Source organism: Pezoporus wallicus, unplaced genomic scaffold (genome assembly GCF_028554395.1).
Source record: "Pezoporus wallicus isolate ANWC-B61680 ecotype Strahan unplaced genomic scaffold, APGP_CSIRO_Pwel_v1 scaffold_2696, whole genome shotgun sequence".
NCBI classification, from domain to species: Eukaryota; Metazoa; Chordata; class Aves; order Psittaciformes; family Psittacidae; genus Pezoporus; species Pezoporus wallicus.
Window position 1 is genome coordinate 818345 of NW_026637439.1, and position 17307 is coordinate 835651.

Sequence of the window (17307 nt, forward strand, 5' to 3'; positions counted from 1 at the left end):
AGTAGCTGCCTTTCTTGAGGCTTTTGGGCTTTTAGATAAAGTTTTGACTGTAAGCTATATTGAGACCTAGTTCGAAGTGTTAGAAGGGGACTGTAGTGATAGGACAAGAGGTAATGGGTCCAAACATAAACAAGGGAATTTTAGGTTAGATATGAGTAAGAAGTTCTTTACTGTGAGGGTGGTGAGACACTGAAATGGGTTGCCCAAGGAAGTTGTGAATGCTCCATCCCTGGCAGTGTTAAAGGCCAGGTTGGATGGAGTCTTGAGTGACATGGTTTAGTGCAAGGTGTCCCTGTCCATGGCAGGGGGGTTGGAACTTGATGATCTTAAGGCCCTTTCCAACCTAAACTGGTCCATGATTCTAAAGAGCCTGTTGTTAAAAATACAAAGATTCTGAGAATGAAGAACACTTTTCAGTCCCCAGTCTTTGTATTCAACAAAGAATTGTGTGTATTGTGGAACTGGAGGGAAATGTGTATTGAGACATGGGGGGTTTTGGTAGCCCAGTTATCTAAATGCTTGTGAACTTGTGCATGAAACAATTTGAACAAGTTCAAATGTGTATCTCTAGTATACAAAAATTAAAATTGTATTATAAGACTCTTCAGGGTTTTTTTCTGTTTTGCAGGTAGAAAAAATAACTGGCCCCCTCTTCCTGAGAATTTTCCAGTAGGTCCTTGTTTCTACCAGGACTTTTCTGTAGACATTCCTGTAGAATTCCAGAAGACGGTAAAGGTTATGTACTATTTGTGGATGTGTAAGTATTTTCTAATTTTTTTTATTTTTTTTATTTTTCAGAAAACCAAAAGTGCCTATTCAAACTTGATGATACATGCCTGCTGCATTGGCTTTTGTAACATCTGTAGTGAGAAGTTATTTTAAATTCAGAAGTTAAATGTTGAAATAAAGTATTTTTGTTAGTTTCAGTTTTACAAGTATTGAATTATTTCATAGAAAGTTCCACAGAAAAAAAGGAGGAGATTATCCTAAGGCATTTTGGTTCCAGTATATTGCAATTTTCTAACTATCTCTGTTATTGTAAAATGAGCTTTGACCATTTATTAGCTTTGAAATAATTCTACTTATTTTAACAATTCTAAGTTTTTAAAATCAGCTTATATATTAAGAAATATAATTCACTATCAGTTTTAACAGACTTGTGACTTTAAGGATTGTAATATCCCTTTGCTTTAATATACATAGTTGTGTATCCTTTAATATAGTTTTTAGTCTGTATTGGACACTTAATATCATTTTAGTCTGTTTAAAAAAAATAGTGCAAAATAAATCAGCTGAGGAATCAGTCCATGTTAAAACTATCCTTTGTACACCAAGAATGCTCTACATCATCTTTTTGCGGTTAATTTTGTCCTCATTCAGGTGCTGTGTTTTGACTGGGGAGATGCTGCATGAACCAAACATACAAATGCCACAATATTTGTTTTTTTTGCCTTGTCCACTGTGATGAGAGCGTAATAATTACTCTGAGAATGAGGAAATACCAAAGATTTAGGTGCTTTGATGTGTTTAATATATTGTTATAGTGCTAAGGGAATATGAATGTAAGAGCTTTTCTGTATTTTTTTTAAGTCTTCAGATTTAGTTAAATTTCCATAAATTTATCTGGGAATCTGGTAATCTTATTACTGTGATTGAACCACATAATTGATACACATAAATGAGCAGTCAGCACCGAATCAAGTTAATTCCACTTCATCATAATCAGCTGTCTATATTCATTGCTGGGTCATTAATCTTGAAATAAGCAACTAAATCCACTGTAGAGTATATGACTAGTCACTCTTATAAATCTGACAGACATGGCAGACTTACATGAAATCTACGATCAGATACTTCAGAATTTTAGGATAGTTATGAATTCTGGTCATTTTCAGGACTGAGTTCTGAAAGTGCTGTATGTTTCAAATACAAGGTGAAGTTGGGCGGTGAGAATTGGAATACTGATACTGGTTTTATTTCTCTTTCTTATGGCAATAAATAGAGGAAGCAGCAACATTATATTTCAAAATATGTAGGAGTTGTGCTTTTACAATAATGTGACACAATTTCTTCTAGGTAGCCTGAGTTTTTTAACTAAGTCCTCTTAGTCTTTTAATTCTTTAGCTCTACTACTCTCTGACTTGGGGATTACTCAGGAATGAAGGAGAAGGGCATAATGAAGGAAGAGGCAAAATCTTCAGGCTAAAAAAATAGTTCAACACAGGATTCCATGCGTTAGGGCTGGCTGTTAAATCAGTCCTTGTGAGTTAACTTTTCCAGGATTGTACCTATTTGGTTTGCCTCATTTTTCATTAGAGTGGCTATGCTTCCTCAGTGGAGGCACTTAACTACCAGCCTGTTTCTGCTTGCTGCTCTGTCCTGTATTTTGTTTCCTTCCCCAGAACTTCATAAGTCTTGTAAAGCCTGTGGGTTCTGTGAACATAAACGCATTTGTGTAAATCTAGTACTAAGTGCTCAGCACTTTGTAAAGTAGGTTAGTTTTCCTCTTTCTTTTTAGCAATCACAGGAGCAAACCTCTCTGTTTCAGTATTCTGTGTGTTTTCATATTAGCAGCGATTTTTGTATTTTTATTACTGGTCTTTGTGTCTCTGAGGAAACTTTTTTGCCTGTTTCAGTTCCATATGCTCTTCATCTCATGAGAAAACAATTTATGTGTCAGTATTCCATGAGTTCATCCATCTTGTATAGAAATCAGAGTTTTCTGATTCCTTGATGTAGTTTTATCTTTACACTTCAACATTGTTGTTTGTTCCCCTGGGAGAATTTTTACTTTTTTTTTTCATTTTACTGGCTGAGTGATCTCATGTTGAATTTGTAAACTGGAGCAATCAATTATCAATGGATTTTTTCAGCTGCTATGGAGCTTTTCCATTCTATCTTTGGTTACCCTTGCTGTTTAAGTGACTTTCAAATAGAATGGTTTTGTGGCTTTTTAGCACTGAGCACTACTTTTTAGATGTTCCTGTGCTGTTAATAGTGTCTCTTGACCTGTATCTAACACCACATTTTTTTTTCCTCAAAAGCTTGTGTTTTCTAGCTACTTTGCCTGCAGGTTGATAGTGTGTATAAAATGAGCAGTACTGGTTCTTGAAGAGTATTTCTTATTTGAAGTTACAAACTGAAGAGCTGCTTAATCTCATGGAAGCTTTGTGGTATTTGGGTTTGTGACTTTATATAGGTTATGAATGTTTCGATTTTCTATGAGAAAAACTTTAAAAAAGTTTTTAAAAACCAGTGAAGTAAAATTGTGGATTCTGGTAGAAAACCAATACCATAAAGTGCCAACTTTTATGGTATTTTTTTTCTGTTTAGGACACCTTCATCTCATCTATCCTTCTGACTGAGGGTACGATCAATAGCACATGTATCAATCTGTGCTGATGTTTGTTCTGCCTGTTCTTGAGAACTTCCAAGGATGGACACTTTCCCTCCAAGCCAGTTCTAGTGTGTTGCTGTCTTTTATTGTTAAATTATATACTGGGAAACAGCTTTTAATTCTCCTTTCTGTGTTTGATCTTCCCTGTGGTGTCCACTGTTGTTATGGAGAATGCATGCATCCTCATTAGTCATCTCCTTTTGGCTAAATTAGTGTAGTTTACTCAGCGTTTCTTTGTAGGTTATGTTTTCTAGAGGTCTGATTGCTTGGTTGATGTCTTAGAGATTCATTCCCTATTATTATGGATTTTTTAGTGTGTAGCATCAAGAAATGTGGATATTGTACAGTATTTTAGCTGAAGTCCTAATGTGTAGAGAAGAAAAACCACCTTCATATTTTTGATAGCATGTGTTTATGTTATGGGTTGAGCTAAGCCAAATGTTTTTTAATTTTTTTTTTTCTTATGAAAAATACGTTTTTTGTAGGGTTGGTTTGCACGTTTTTTGCTCACCCCAACTCCAAAAAGAGCACAATAGACAAGGAGCTACATTTGAAGGCATTCTGGGCTCCAAGGTTGCATGTAATCAGACTTCACCAGCTTTGTCCGCAGTTGTTGGTTGCCTTGTGGCTTCAAAACCCTTCATTTTGTAGGCATCGCATTCGCCTTACTGCAGTCCATTACAGAGCGACAGTCCAGCTGATTCCTGGGAAGAAGTGCATTCTTTTGTCATGTGTCATAGTGAGGACTTCAGTTTCCCTGGAATACGATCAGTAAAACATTACTGAAATGAAACTTATTAACAGAAATCTATCTTCATAGAATACCAAATGGGACTGCAAAATAATAATCTCAAGAACATAGATGCTGAACAGCATCTATATATGTAAAGACCATACATGGTCTTTATCTGCAACTCGCAAGCATTAATGTTTGATAAAGTGTAGTTAATTAAGACAGGGGATGTATATCTAAGTAGAATTGTTCTGTACAAGGAAGTTTAATAAAAGTGGAGTTGAATCTCAGTATGTATTAAAATAATGTAATTTGCCATTGTTGACTCTTACTCTGGCATGATGAATGCCCTTTTCTCATTTTCAACCTCAGCTGCTTCAAAGCTAAACATGGAGAAGGATTTCTTAGGTCACTTCACACTAAGTACTGTGTTGGTGTAGCTGTGAAGTTTTTGTCATATAGATACCACATGTTGCAGACTTCTGCCAAAGCCTTAGGTCATTTCAGCCCCCAGGTGGTCGTTGTCTTAAAATAACCTGTGTCATAGTTTAATGATACAGGTAGGTGGAAGGTACTTAAAACCATTATCCTGAACATAAAAACACCTGTCCATACAACAGCAGAGCTTTTCTAGGTCACTTAGTGAAGGTGCTGGCTCAAAGAACAAGGGCATTTCTGTACTTAGCAGCAGGCAGAAAGGCGGCCAAGTGGAGCGCAGAGAGAATTGTCAGTGAAGTCCCATGTCTTCATATGCAGCTTGCTAATACTTGTTTTTTTATAGCTGAGATTCTCTGTGACAGAAGTGAAGTAGACCCCTATGTTGCTGGCTTTATTGTGCTAAGAGGTATCAATGGCAGGTGTGACATTTCAACCCTCTTCTGCATTATGGTTGTTTTTTTTAAGCTTCTCCTGTTACCACAATTGCAATTACAAAAAAACCCCAGTAATTTAGGAAAGTTCAAACTCTACCAGAGTGTGGATGTTTCTGGTAATCTCAGGGGGGCTCCCTGTTTTCCAGTATTGACTAGAAAATGAAAAAATACCCCTTAGGAAGCCTTCTCATATTTATCAAAGGAAGGCAGGAATTGGATTTGTATCCTTTGTTGTGCTTTACGGGGCATACACACAAGTTCTGAAAAGAGAGTGGTTTTGCTGACCTTGTGTAATAGTGCTAAGATATGTAGATGCATTAAATGCCTTTTACTTAAAAGTACAGTTTTATGTTTCCGGTGATTCTTAGAGGAAAATAAGATTTGAGTTTCATCAGCCTTTCATGCAACGATGTGGGCATTTTACTTTGAGTTTTCCTGTTTAAGTTGATTTAGGGCTTATTTAGGTGCTAGTTAAGAAGGCAGCAAAGAGTTTGAGGAGTCTTTCATTCAGAATCTTTATCATCTTCCAGTTCTTCTGTTAACCTTACCTTCTAGTAGAATAAGATGTTTCCCTGAATATAAATAAAAAAATCATTGCTGCAAGGAGCAGCTTGTGCACTTTGTTATACATACTCATACTTTATCGTGGTCCACAAGGACAGAAAATGTCCTCTGAGGTGGCAGAATCACTGCTGAACCGCTGGTCATTGCTGAGCAAATTTATGTCAGTTTTTTAAGTCGGGCAGAGCTAACTTCTGTGCCAGATAGCATGAAGGTAGTAGGTGTAATGTTTCTTAATACTACTGTATCTTTCTCTGATCTAAGAACTAAATATATTGGAAGTAAACTGTGAAGTTGTAATGCCAATGCATTTTTTTTTTTTTTTTTTTAGAAATTCAGTAGTTAACTTGTAACAAAGTCTGCCAATGAGAAGATGTTAGTATTGAGCTAAGAATGGAGCACCAAAATGGCAGATATTTAAGACATCTGACAATACTGATATTAATAAGCATTTGAATATGCAATATGTATGAAAGCATCTATGACAGCGTCTTGCAGATTTTTTTTTTAACTGAGAAACACTTTTACTGGGTGGGGTTTTATTTTTGCTTTATTACATGGAAGACAAAAGCTTTCCATTTAAAGATTTTTGGGTTTTAATTTTTATTTTCAAATTAGAATGCATGCAGTGGTAAATACGTGATGCATTTTATACAATTTATAAGCTTTCTCTCAAAAATATTCAGTAGTCTGTTAAATATCTGTATCCTGTTATTGCTGTAGAAAAAGTATCAATTGCTGCAGCTGTGTTAATTTTGAGTCTGAAAACGTTTTATTTTTATGACATGATTTTTTCCTTCACCATATACCTCTTAATACTTGAATTTTCATGTTCAGTGCTTTCACTTGTGAATACAGGGTTTACCTGAAAGTTACAAAACTATATAAAAGTCAGCTTATTGATGGGGGTATTGAGAGGGGATAGATTTATTGTTTAAATCTGATGATGATTTGTTTAAAAAAGCTCAGTTTAGGTATTGCTTTAACAGTTGCAAAAGTTTATTGTATAAACATAACTAAATTAAGATTAATTTGCTTTTGCTTCTACAGTCCATACAGTGACACTGTTTCTTAATATCTTCGGATGTTTGGCCTGGTTTTATGTTGATTCTACACGAGGAGTTGATTTTGGATTGAGTATTCTCTGGTTCTTGCTTTTTACCCCTTGTTCTTTTGTCTGCTGGTACAGACCGCTTTATGGAGCTTTCAGGTAACAACTTTAGCTTGACTTGGAGTACTTAAAAACTTGTCAACATGCATTAGCATTCCAGAATTTGATTGATGATCATTATGATAATACTTTACTTGCTTCTAATGAAAGCATATTAATGTGTTTGCCATTAATTCAGTTGTTCTATTTGAAACATACATGGCAATAGTAAGTATATAAGGGAATATCTGTTAAAGTATTTATAGCTTCTGCCATTAACAAAATATTTGTAGGAAATATTTAACTTTGTATTGGGGTGATAACATTTTTAAGGAAAATTCTCATTAAATCTCTTACCACTTCACACCAAGAATTTGACTAGGTTAATAGTTAAGAGGGTCGTTAATTTTTGGCTTCCTGAGCAAATTTCATAAAACTTTACACTTAAAAATCTCACATTAAGTGACCTACAGTGTCTAACTGAAGAGGACTGAGATTCCTAAGAATGAGTAGAGCAGGTATAATCATACTACTAATACTAATTTTTTCTAGCTTTTAGCAGTCTTTACAGGCTTCACAAGCGTGAGGTTTTGTAGCTTTATGTTTAAGAAAAGAATGGTGGGTTTGCATGCAAAATTAAACTTTTTTCTTTTTTCCTTTTTTTTTTCTTTGGTGAATATAAGCATGTAGAGATTCTAAATCCTATACTCTTATATTTCTTTTGGATTTTTTTTTTTTTTTCCCACATCGAACTGATTCAGGATATCCTCAGTTAAAATGCACTTATTCTTGTAAAGAAAGATTGATGGCCAGAAACTGAAGTTAAGTGTGACCTTGAGACTAAATGAGATGTTTCTTTTTGCTAACCCAGGAGGTACCCATACATCTTTGAGGAGTCATATAGTTTAACTTGCATTTGCTCTCTAGTAAATACATAGCTTTTCTTAGTGAATATTCATTGTTGGGAAAAGGAAAACAGTAACTTGCATATTCAACTTCAGTCAGTTACTCAGATGAAAATTGAAATAGTTATGAACTGGTTGAATAAATAGAAATTAACAGGAAGAGCTGTTAATGGCAAAACTTGATTCTGTGACTTAACTGAGTGATTTCTTAGAATTCTAGTAGCAAGTATATCATTAGTTTTGATAGTAATAAGTTGAAGTCTTGACATTTTGCCTGTACACACATGTCCATGTACACGTATGTTTACTTCCAGTCTTTGTCAGGCTGGACTTCTGATAATTCTAACAGCAAACCTATTTTGTATATTTTGCTTTTAAGCAGCTGCTGTGTCAGTATTCTGGTCTGCACTATGTTGCAGTAATTCCATATTCCATATTAGATTTAATTTCCTTTTACAAGAAAAATGTTTTCTTCTCATCCTGCCAGCACTGTGAACTTCGGTTCAGAAGTGGAGAAGAATTCTGTTCTTCATGCACTGTAGCAAAATGTCTATAGCTAGTACAAGAGGCTCTCCTGTGTGCTGGACAGAACACTAAGGAATAGTATCTTGCTGCTATTCTCATCTCTGTTAGAGGTGCAGATGGCAAAATGACTATCTTAAAGGAGTATGTCTTGTAAATAAACACTCTGCAAAACCACAGAATTACTCGTACTTGAAGCCACTGCCAATAAATGAAAGCACTTTTCCTGTAGTTAATACAGAAGAAAATTTTAGAGTTGTACGACAGTATTTGCAAAAGGTCATTAATTTACTGTCTGGTTTAATCTTTCCCCCCCCCTCCTCTTTCAGGAGTGACAGTTCATTCAGGTTCTTTGTGTTCTTCTTTGTATATATCTGTCAGTTTGCTGTACATGTACTTCAAGCTGCAGGATTTCAAAGATGGGGAAACTGGTGAGTATTCTGTTGAATTGTTGTACTGCCTATAAGACAAACAAATCTGATACAGCAACTGCAGCAGAGTCTCTGTGGGTTGGTTGGGTTGTTTTTTTGTTTTTTTGTTTTTTAAATCTTGTGCTTACTGGACTTGCTACATTTAGCACTCACAAAAGGCATTTTTGGAGTTTTCTTAACTAGAAAAAGTGGATGAAATGTATTCTAAGTGAGTGAGGTACTTCTGTTATTAGGCTGGTCAAAATTTTATCCTTCAATGTAATACATTTATGTATTTCTTCCCCTATTTTGGTGGTGTGTGGAGATACTACTACTCTGTATTAAAGATAAAAACATAAGCAAAACTTAGAAAATTAAAATAATTTGGAGAGTATACTGTTTGCATATCATTATTTTGTATCTTTAAATATTTCTAGTTATATTAATATACTTACTATATACTAAGGAAATTTGTTGCTAAAATTTGAAGAATGAGAAACAGCGTACCTGGGTGAATGCAGTGGTATATCTTTGATAGTTACTGAAAAGCTTATTTGTTTGAGTCAGCTCCTTATTCTGAAATAGTTTATTTTTCTTCTTGGTGCTTGTAAGTGTATAAGCTTTAACATGAAGACTTTATATGTATTACCTATCTATATCTATATATCTTTGTATGAGTCTTCAAGGTCTGCTATTTAGATCTTACAAGGAATAGCTGTTGGGAATTGGTCACAGTCCTTGGGGGTGGGAAAAACAATGAAACAACACTTGAATTAACTAAAAGCATAGTTGTAGTAGCCAGCTGGTAGCATGGAAAGCTATGACTGGCAGTAGTGTCACAGGGTAATACTTCTCTGCTAACCTCCGAACATACATAAGGCAGAAAAAAAGCATTGCTTTAGAACTGTACTGTAAGGAAAGATACTGATTTATTATTTTTGCTCTCAAATCCGCTATTTTTTTATGGATGCATTGATTGACATTAACAAAACAAGAAAGCATTTTAGAGGACCAGCTCTCCATGTATTTGGAGTGTGTTTTTAAGGATACTTGGGGAAGGGGAATGGAAAGTAGCTATATCATCAAAAAATGCTAGCTGCAGTTCGATTTGGAGTTTTGTGGTAGAGACCAGTTGGACATAGGGGATATCAAAGCAGTTTCAAACAGGTAAAGGGAAGTTTTAAGGTTGAGTTTACAGAAATTCGTCGTTTTTATTTCTTTTTGTTTGTATGTGTGTGTAAGTATCTTTTCCATATTAATGTTTTATTTTTCTCAAGACAGCTTGCTTGTTGGGGTTTCAAGTTTGATACTGTATTTTTTCTGTTGGGGTTTCAATTTTGAAGAATGAGGAAATGTTTGAAGTAGACTGATAGAGGAATCCTTTCTATTGTTAAGACACTTCTATCTACTTCAGAAAATTATCATATTAACCTCAATTGAGAGAGCATCGCTGTGTGGGTACAATTAAATGAGTCTTCCCACATAGAAGCTCTGTGTGACATGTTTTTGTTTCATGTTAAAGAACTTAGAAGCTATCTTTTTAGGGACATTTTCACTTCCACAAAATCTTGTAGTCTTAAATCAGTGAAATGATGGTATGACAAAAAAATCACTAAAATGTTGATGAACGGCTCTTAGTTTCTTTGTAATTCTGCTCAAGGATAATCATGTTTACTATAATTTTTCATGTAGTTGGGAAAAATGGAAACTAAGCCTTAAAAGCATATTACAGAACTGAAATACAGAACTAAAATCCCCATGACTTCACAAATATTCAAAGTTGATCAGAACCAGGAGGTTATAAAGCTTCCCTTGATGTGGACACCTGTGGCTGAGTGGTTCATGTGCTGTACTAGTAAAGTTTGTCCTTTCTTTTTTTTCTTCAGTGGGTGGATTTCATCTCTTACTGGTCTGAATAAGAGTATTCCTGTTGGCATTATGATGATAATCATAGCTGCACTTTTCACAGCATCTGCTGTTATCTCATTAGTTATGTTTAAAAAGGTAAGTTACGTATTATTCCCCTCTTCTGTTTCCTGTGTTTGATCTGGATTTTGTTTTCCTGCAAATCCTGAGAGATTCTCTGTCACAAAGTAATGGGGGTGAAATTGTATTCTTGGGGTGTGCCTTACCTATTAACAGCTGCATTTTTTTGCTTATGTTGTGGAGTTATGAAATACTGTTTGTACAATACAGTACAAAGTATTTTCTGCAAACTAAAATGGGGAAGGGTAGCTCTAAGTAAGAGAAACTCGGAGTTCTGAGCCTCCCTTTCTGTGGGAGGCAGGCCCACAGTGAAGGGATAGATGAATGCACTGGATGCTCCAGTTGTACCTGTAGAGGTCAAGTTGTGATTTCCAAATCTGTGCTAATTCATAAGGCTGAGTGAAGTATGACTCCAGTGACTGCTAAATTTCATCTCTGGCCAAATTAATTCCCATTAAAATCAATAGAAGAGGGAGATGCCTGGTACCTCAGAAAATTACTTCTATTTCTCTGCTTTTATTATTTTAAAATTTGTTGCCAGTTAATGATTGCATAGAATGAAAGCTCAAAGATCCTTTTTTCCCTTGGTTGCTTTTTGAGAATTTGCATTCAGAAGTCTTAAGTTTAGATACTAAAGTTCTAGCAAGCTTTTTATGTTGTTTATGTAAAATGTAACAGAATTCTGGTGATGATTTTCTGGCAATTCTAATTATTCAACCTCTGTAACAGTTACACGTAAAGATTTTCACATAGCCAAACTCTTTGGCCTATATACAGCAAGCTGGAAATGTTAAGCATTGCTTGGAGATGTCCCTTCTTACTTGTTTCTTTCTGCTGAACTTGAGTATTTATGCAGAAAATAAGTGAGAAAAACATATGGTGGAGCTTTTTTTTTTCTACTGCTTCCTACCATATTCATGTGGATTCTTCTAAAAAAACTGGTATATAGCATGGTGTGTGTATATATATATATATAAAAAACCTGGTATATAGCTTCTGGTATATAGCATCGTGGTATAGCTTCATGGATGAGAAACAGTTGTATTTATAACAAAGATAAAAGTTACAACTTTAATTTTCCTGCTACAGTTGAATGAAAATGTCTTTGCAGTCTTGTTCAACAACTTTATTGTGACTTGATTGAATATGAGTCAGAAATAGCATTTTAATTTTAATACTCAAGTAATTGGAAATCACTCAGTATTTGTTATTTTTTGTTGTACGAAAGGTTATATGCCATATTGTTGAGAGTGTAAGTCATCGTTTAATACCTCTGCAGAGCTATTGGTCATCACATAGCTTAGCAGATATATGTCTGCATTATTAGGATATTCTGTACAGTTTGATATTCAGTCATAGCTTAGCTTGTTCTTGTCATTGTATCAGTCAGAGAAATTAAGATTTTTTTAAAAAAATTACCAAAATGTTATCGACATCATGGATTCAAAACTACTCTTTTGGTTTTGATTCCTCCTGTTTTTTTAATGTGCACACTTACTCTTTTAATGAGTACAAGTTGTATACAAATTGAGACAGAATCCAGTTTTGCCAGCTGTGAGCCCTGTGTTACACAAAGGATGCAGCCTGTTTGTATATTTAAATATGTTATTTCAGACAGGAGATACCACACACATTTTAGTAAATACCTATGAGACCACTCTGAACTTGCAAAAAGTTGGTATTCCTGCAGTCAAACTGTGCATGCAGTGGGGCAGTTTGTTGTAGGATTTGTGAGGAAAAGGTCAGTTTACTCATTTCCAGATCCTCTGAAATGCTTGAGCAAACCAGCTTTCCCAAACACATGGGTCTGCCTTGTGTTTAAGAATTTGCTATCAGTCTACCAGGAAGTGGAAGGCTGGGCACTGATTTTTCACTGCATTTCTACTCCCTAGGTGCACGGTCTCTACCGCACAACCGGTGCCAGTTTTGAGAAAGCACAGCAAGAGTTTGCCACAGGGGTGATGTCCAACAAAACTGTACAGAGTGCTGCAGCCAACGCCGCATCAACAGCAGCAACCAGTGCAGCTCAGAATGCGTTCAAGGGTAACCGGATGTAGGGAAACAGAAGAAATCATAACAGTTCTCTTTGATTGTACTTTATTTTCCAGTCACTTACTATATTCCCTAAAAGCCTAGGTCAAAATTCACACAGCATGTTTGCCTCTTTTGCAGCTGTGCATGGATAAAATGGGAAATGTTTGGTTTATCTTGCTCTAAATTTATTTATTTGAAAAAGATAACCATTCTTTGCCCTTCTTGAAGGTGTTATATTCTAGAATATAAAGCCTTCCATATTTTCTGGAGGATAAATGATTTCAACAATTGGCCTGAAAATGAATAACTATCAAATAACTATTAAGAATTTGGAAGGTTTTTTTAATGGTTCACTCTAGTATTTTTATTTTTTTTTTTTTACCTTCAGGAAAGCACTTTGGATCAATTATTTTACTTTGTCAGAACTGTTTTTTCTATTTCTACTGTTAAGAAGTGAGGTAGACTGAAAGATGTAAGGAGGTGATGTTTGCCTACTGGTTTTGCAGTTTCAGCAGCTGCTGGAGGACAAATAAAAGTAGGATAGATACTACAAATTCTTGGGGATCTTTTAGGATAAGTCTTTTGATATAAACCTGTAAGTTTGCATGAATACTGTTGAGTTTTATCTGATCTTGTTTAAATAGTGTTTTGGTCCAGAATTTATCTGCACCTCTTTACAATTATAGCGTTTGTTTGTATCTATTTTCATGGAGTATTCTCTACCTGTGAGAAATGACTGTGGTGCAGAAACATTCTCTGTAATAGAATGTGTAATGCAGTGTACAGTTTAAGGAAGTTAACGGATAGTTTCAATCACAGAGCTAAATGATTATATATTTGCTATCTTTAATTTCAATATTCATGTCTTGGGGTAATAATTTTGCTGGGAAATAAACAAGTATTGACTTTTAGAACACTAGTTTCTTACCCCCTTTTCGCTCTTCTACATGCAGTTGTAATTTTATTGGATTGGGGATTTTTTTGGTTTATTTTGTTTTTGTTAAAGTGTGTTTCTGTTTAACAGTGGTACTAAATCTCTAGCCCAGCCATTCTTATTTACTGCCTGTCCAAAAACTTAACTATACAGTATTTAATATTCTAAAAGGAATTGTGTCTAAACCCAAGCTTTTTAAGCAATGGCATTTAACAGATACTTGAATCATTTTAACATTATCTCAGCCATCTCTGTGATGTGATTTAAGCTGGGAGAAGGAAAGTTTTAAAATATTTTCTGTTGGAAAAGTGGAAACACTCATCTTCAACAAAGTTAAATTTTAAACTTTAATTATTTTTTTTTTTTTTTTAGTTTTAAAGTTAAAATTTAACTCACTGAACTGGAGGCCTACGAGGTTAAATTGGTGCTGTGGAACTGAACAATCCATAATGGTACATGCCATGGTCTTATTCTGGAATATAACCAGGTCTTAGTATAATGTCATGTTTCTCTCATTTGAACATTATTTATTGTACTCATTGCTTCATGAGTCTTATGCACAAGATTTGGGCTGTTTTTCCAAACTTTGTTTTAGAAAATGTGGGATGTGGTCCTTCCTGTTCCCAACTTGTGCATCCACTGTGGCTGAAATGAATTCAGCTGTGAAGGCAAATCACCTTTAGTAAGATGGCATAAAATCCTGAGGCCTTGCCAGAATGTGGACTGACTTACACAGATTCTTTTTCACTGCACTGTATTCAAAATAACAGAAGAGCATTACAAAAATAAAAAACCTAGCTTAATTCCTGGATCAGTATTGTATTGTGAGCATGAAGTCCCTATTAATTTCCTTTCTTCTAATTTCTTTAAATCCAACTTTAATTTGAATGAATATCGTAGTTTCACCATGCTGAAATTAATATTAATGAATATACTTGCTTCTAAATGTTCTCTGCATCATGAAGTTAAAAGCAATTTAAATATTCTGTGTAATAGGGGCTCTAAAATTTCATATCACTGGACATGCTAGCACTGAACTTCAATATATGTGGAATGTTATTAAAAGCTTTCCAGATAAAAGTCACCATTTTCCATTGAGATCAGGCATTATCTTTCTAGCAGCTGTATATCAAGATTGTTCATTTTCATAGTCTTTTAAATTTAACTTGAACCTTGTGTCTCAGAACCTCTGCTGTGGATTACTTCAAAATCTAAATTTAAGCAATTCTCTTTGTATCTCTTGGATGGTAATTCCAGGGACATAATTCTTGCAATTTAACTTAGTTGAAGATCACATAGTAACATACATTACCAAAATATATTCTGGGAAAAAAAAACACCACCCCACATTAGGAATAAAAATTAAATTTGGCAGGTAGACTTCTCCCCAAATGTTTAAAGGCTCTTTGAGAAAACTTATTTAATGTTCTATGTGTATGGAGTGTTGGTTCGTAGTGTCATGGGTTGAATGTACGGATTTAAATGTCCTAAGTGAAATTTAAGGTTCAGTTACACATGAATTGTTTAAACCAGAAATCTCTGACACTTGCAGCCTAAAAGGGAAGAAGTTTGAGTTTACCCTTGACAACAGAAGGCTGAGACTTCTTAAAATATTTTGTACCTAATGAAACTAGATTTTACAGTCTCTTATTATCAGAGTATGGCACCCACATAAGTTGTAATTTTGTAATATTGTGGCAAATTTGAGTACAAAGTATTAAGTTTAAACACTGGAACGTCAGTAGTCATTGATCTGTAATTTAGGAGTTGGTTTTATTTATCTGAGGGCTGTTTGTATATTTTGTAAATTACTAACAACGCTCTGCCATCCTGGTGAATGTTGTGGTTCTGTACAAATGCACCACTTCTGTCCCTCTGTTGCATGTCTGAGTAGCTCAGAAGTTTTGTATATTTATTGTATTAAAACGGTGTCACAGAATAAAAAAGGAGTTTTTTCCTGGGTGTTTGCTATGTATAGTTTTGACCAATGTAGGGAGTTTTCTTCTAATGGTCAGGGTAACGTGCAGGGTGGATGATCTGTGTGAAAGTCTCATTTGGTTTTATAATCTAGTACATAAATGGTGTAATTCTGCTAAAATGGGAAAGCAAAATGTCCATTATCAAAATAATACATTAGGGTATTGAGAACCAGTGTACTCAACTGTTGAGATGGAAATTCTTGAACAGTTGCAGCCACTTTCTTCTGCTGTAAATTCACAAGGACTAAAATGTAAACATGTTCTGTCATTACTGAATTAAATTCTACAGGTATAAAGTGAGTAAAACCCTATTGAGAGCTGCTGAAAACAGCACTGCTTTGGTACTGTTTATTTTCCCAGTGTCTGCCTATGAATTGACATACCTGCATCACTGCTGTGTCTTGCTTTTTCTTTTTTTCTTAGGCACTGTCACAGCGATTTCTTTTCGACTGTAACGCATGCCTCAAGTACTGAATTTATTACTAGGTTTTCTTTGAAGGGCAGACCGACTTTAGCTAGTCCACTGTGGCATAGCTATATTTGGAAATGCACAATACAAAGAACAGTGCTTTGAGATACAGGAGGTAGCAGACATGTGGTTTTGAAGATGCTTGTATATACACAAATCAGTAGTGAAACTCTTCGTCAGACTGGTCTGTTTCTTTGTAAGTTACATATGTAGGACAGCAGTGGCAGCAGCCTAAAGGAACAGGTTTTGTATGTTCTTGGTAAGCACGATTGTGGAGCATGATCCAGTTATGTTTTATGGTTAGAAATACACAATTTTAGAGCTGTCATGGAGAGGGATAATCTGTCTGGTTTGCTGAGGCTAGTTTTCCTCAAGAATTTGCAAGCACCAAGTTGGGAAGGTATGCATACCGAAAGAAACCAGCACAGGGAAGAGAACTATGGTTAATACCACTCAGAGATACTTCTGGAAAGGCATTTTTCTCAAGGAAAAAGGCCCATCACCTGGAGCATTCTGGTTACGAATCAGCAGTAAGGCACAGTGAATCAGGCAATGAAAACAAACGTGTTAGTTTTCACTCAGTTACATTAATGTGTAAGAATTAGTTTGTAGACTTTTTTCCTACAAATTAATTTTATGTCCGCAAGTAGCTTTTGCGCTCATCAGCAGAAAAATCAGGAAGGTGCCAATTTCTCACCTCAGGAGTAGCATTTTAGTTTCACTTTATGATAGAATAAAGCTATGTCACACTCCACTGAGGGGAAAAGAGTACCAATGGGAAGTACAACTTGTGGATCACTCTGCTATATATTTGTTCTAGAAGAAAATAAATTAATTGTCCAGCTGTTTAATGGCAGCATATACAGCGTGTTTAAAATATGCTTTTTGCTGGATGGATAGTGATTACAGTGAACAATAGTGCTCACACTTGGTGCTGCAAAGTGATTATGTAATGTGTATGTGTGTATAGACATATCTATGTAAGTCTGTATAGTCAAGCTTCAGTGAGTGTTCCTATGCATTGCTGTTCCATTACTCAGAGGTGAAGGAGAACTCTTCAGCACAAGGGAGCTGCTGTACAAAGCATTGAAAAGACCAGGTTTTACTTCTTTGTGCCCGCGATTTGGGAAAGGAAGCTTTTCAGCTAGTGAGATGGGAAATTTCAGAGACTGATTTTTGTTAATGAAGGTGGGGCTTATGTTAGTAATTGGCAGCATGTTTGGAACAGAGCTAATGTATGCTGGGTAACAACCTGCTACATGTGACCAATGTGGTGATGCATTAGATTGCTAATGTAGTAGTGCGCTGGGTGGCACCTGTCCTCTTAACTTCTTCTAGGCTGCAAGTTTCTAGAT

At 35.3% G+C, this 17307-nt stretch overlaps 1 protein-coding gene across 3 annotated transcripts in view; it reads left to right on the forward strand.

The window, feature by feature from the left end:
* The window catches only part of SCAMP1 (secretory carrier membrane protein 1), a 39858-nt gene extending 27100 nt beyond the window's left edge, over window positions 1-12758 (forward strand). For 2 of the 3 annotated variants that reach the window (XM_057405441.1, XM_057405443.1), the window contains 5 exons: window positions 629-757; window positions 6614-6773; window positions 8470-8571; window positions 10437-10554; window positions 12429-12758. In XM_057405441.1, the coding sequence (XP_057261424.1) occupies window positions 629-757; window positions 6614-6773; window positions 8470-8571; window positions 10437-10554; window positions 12429-12593 (674 nt within the window). In that variant the 3' untranslated portion in view covers window positions 12594-12758. The remainder of the gene's footprint in view (window positions 1-628; window positions 758-6613; window positions 6774-8469; window positions 8572-10436; window positions 10555-12428) is intronic. The other variant, XM_057405444.1, reaches the window with a different exon arrangement.
* The last annotated feature ends 4549 nt before the right edge of the window (window positions 12759-17307 follow it).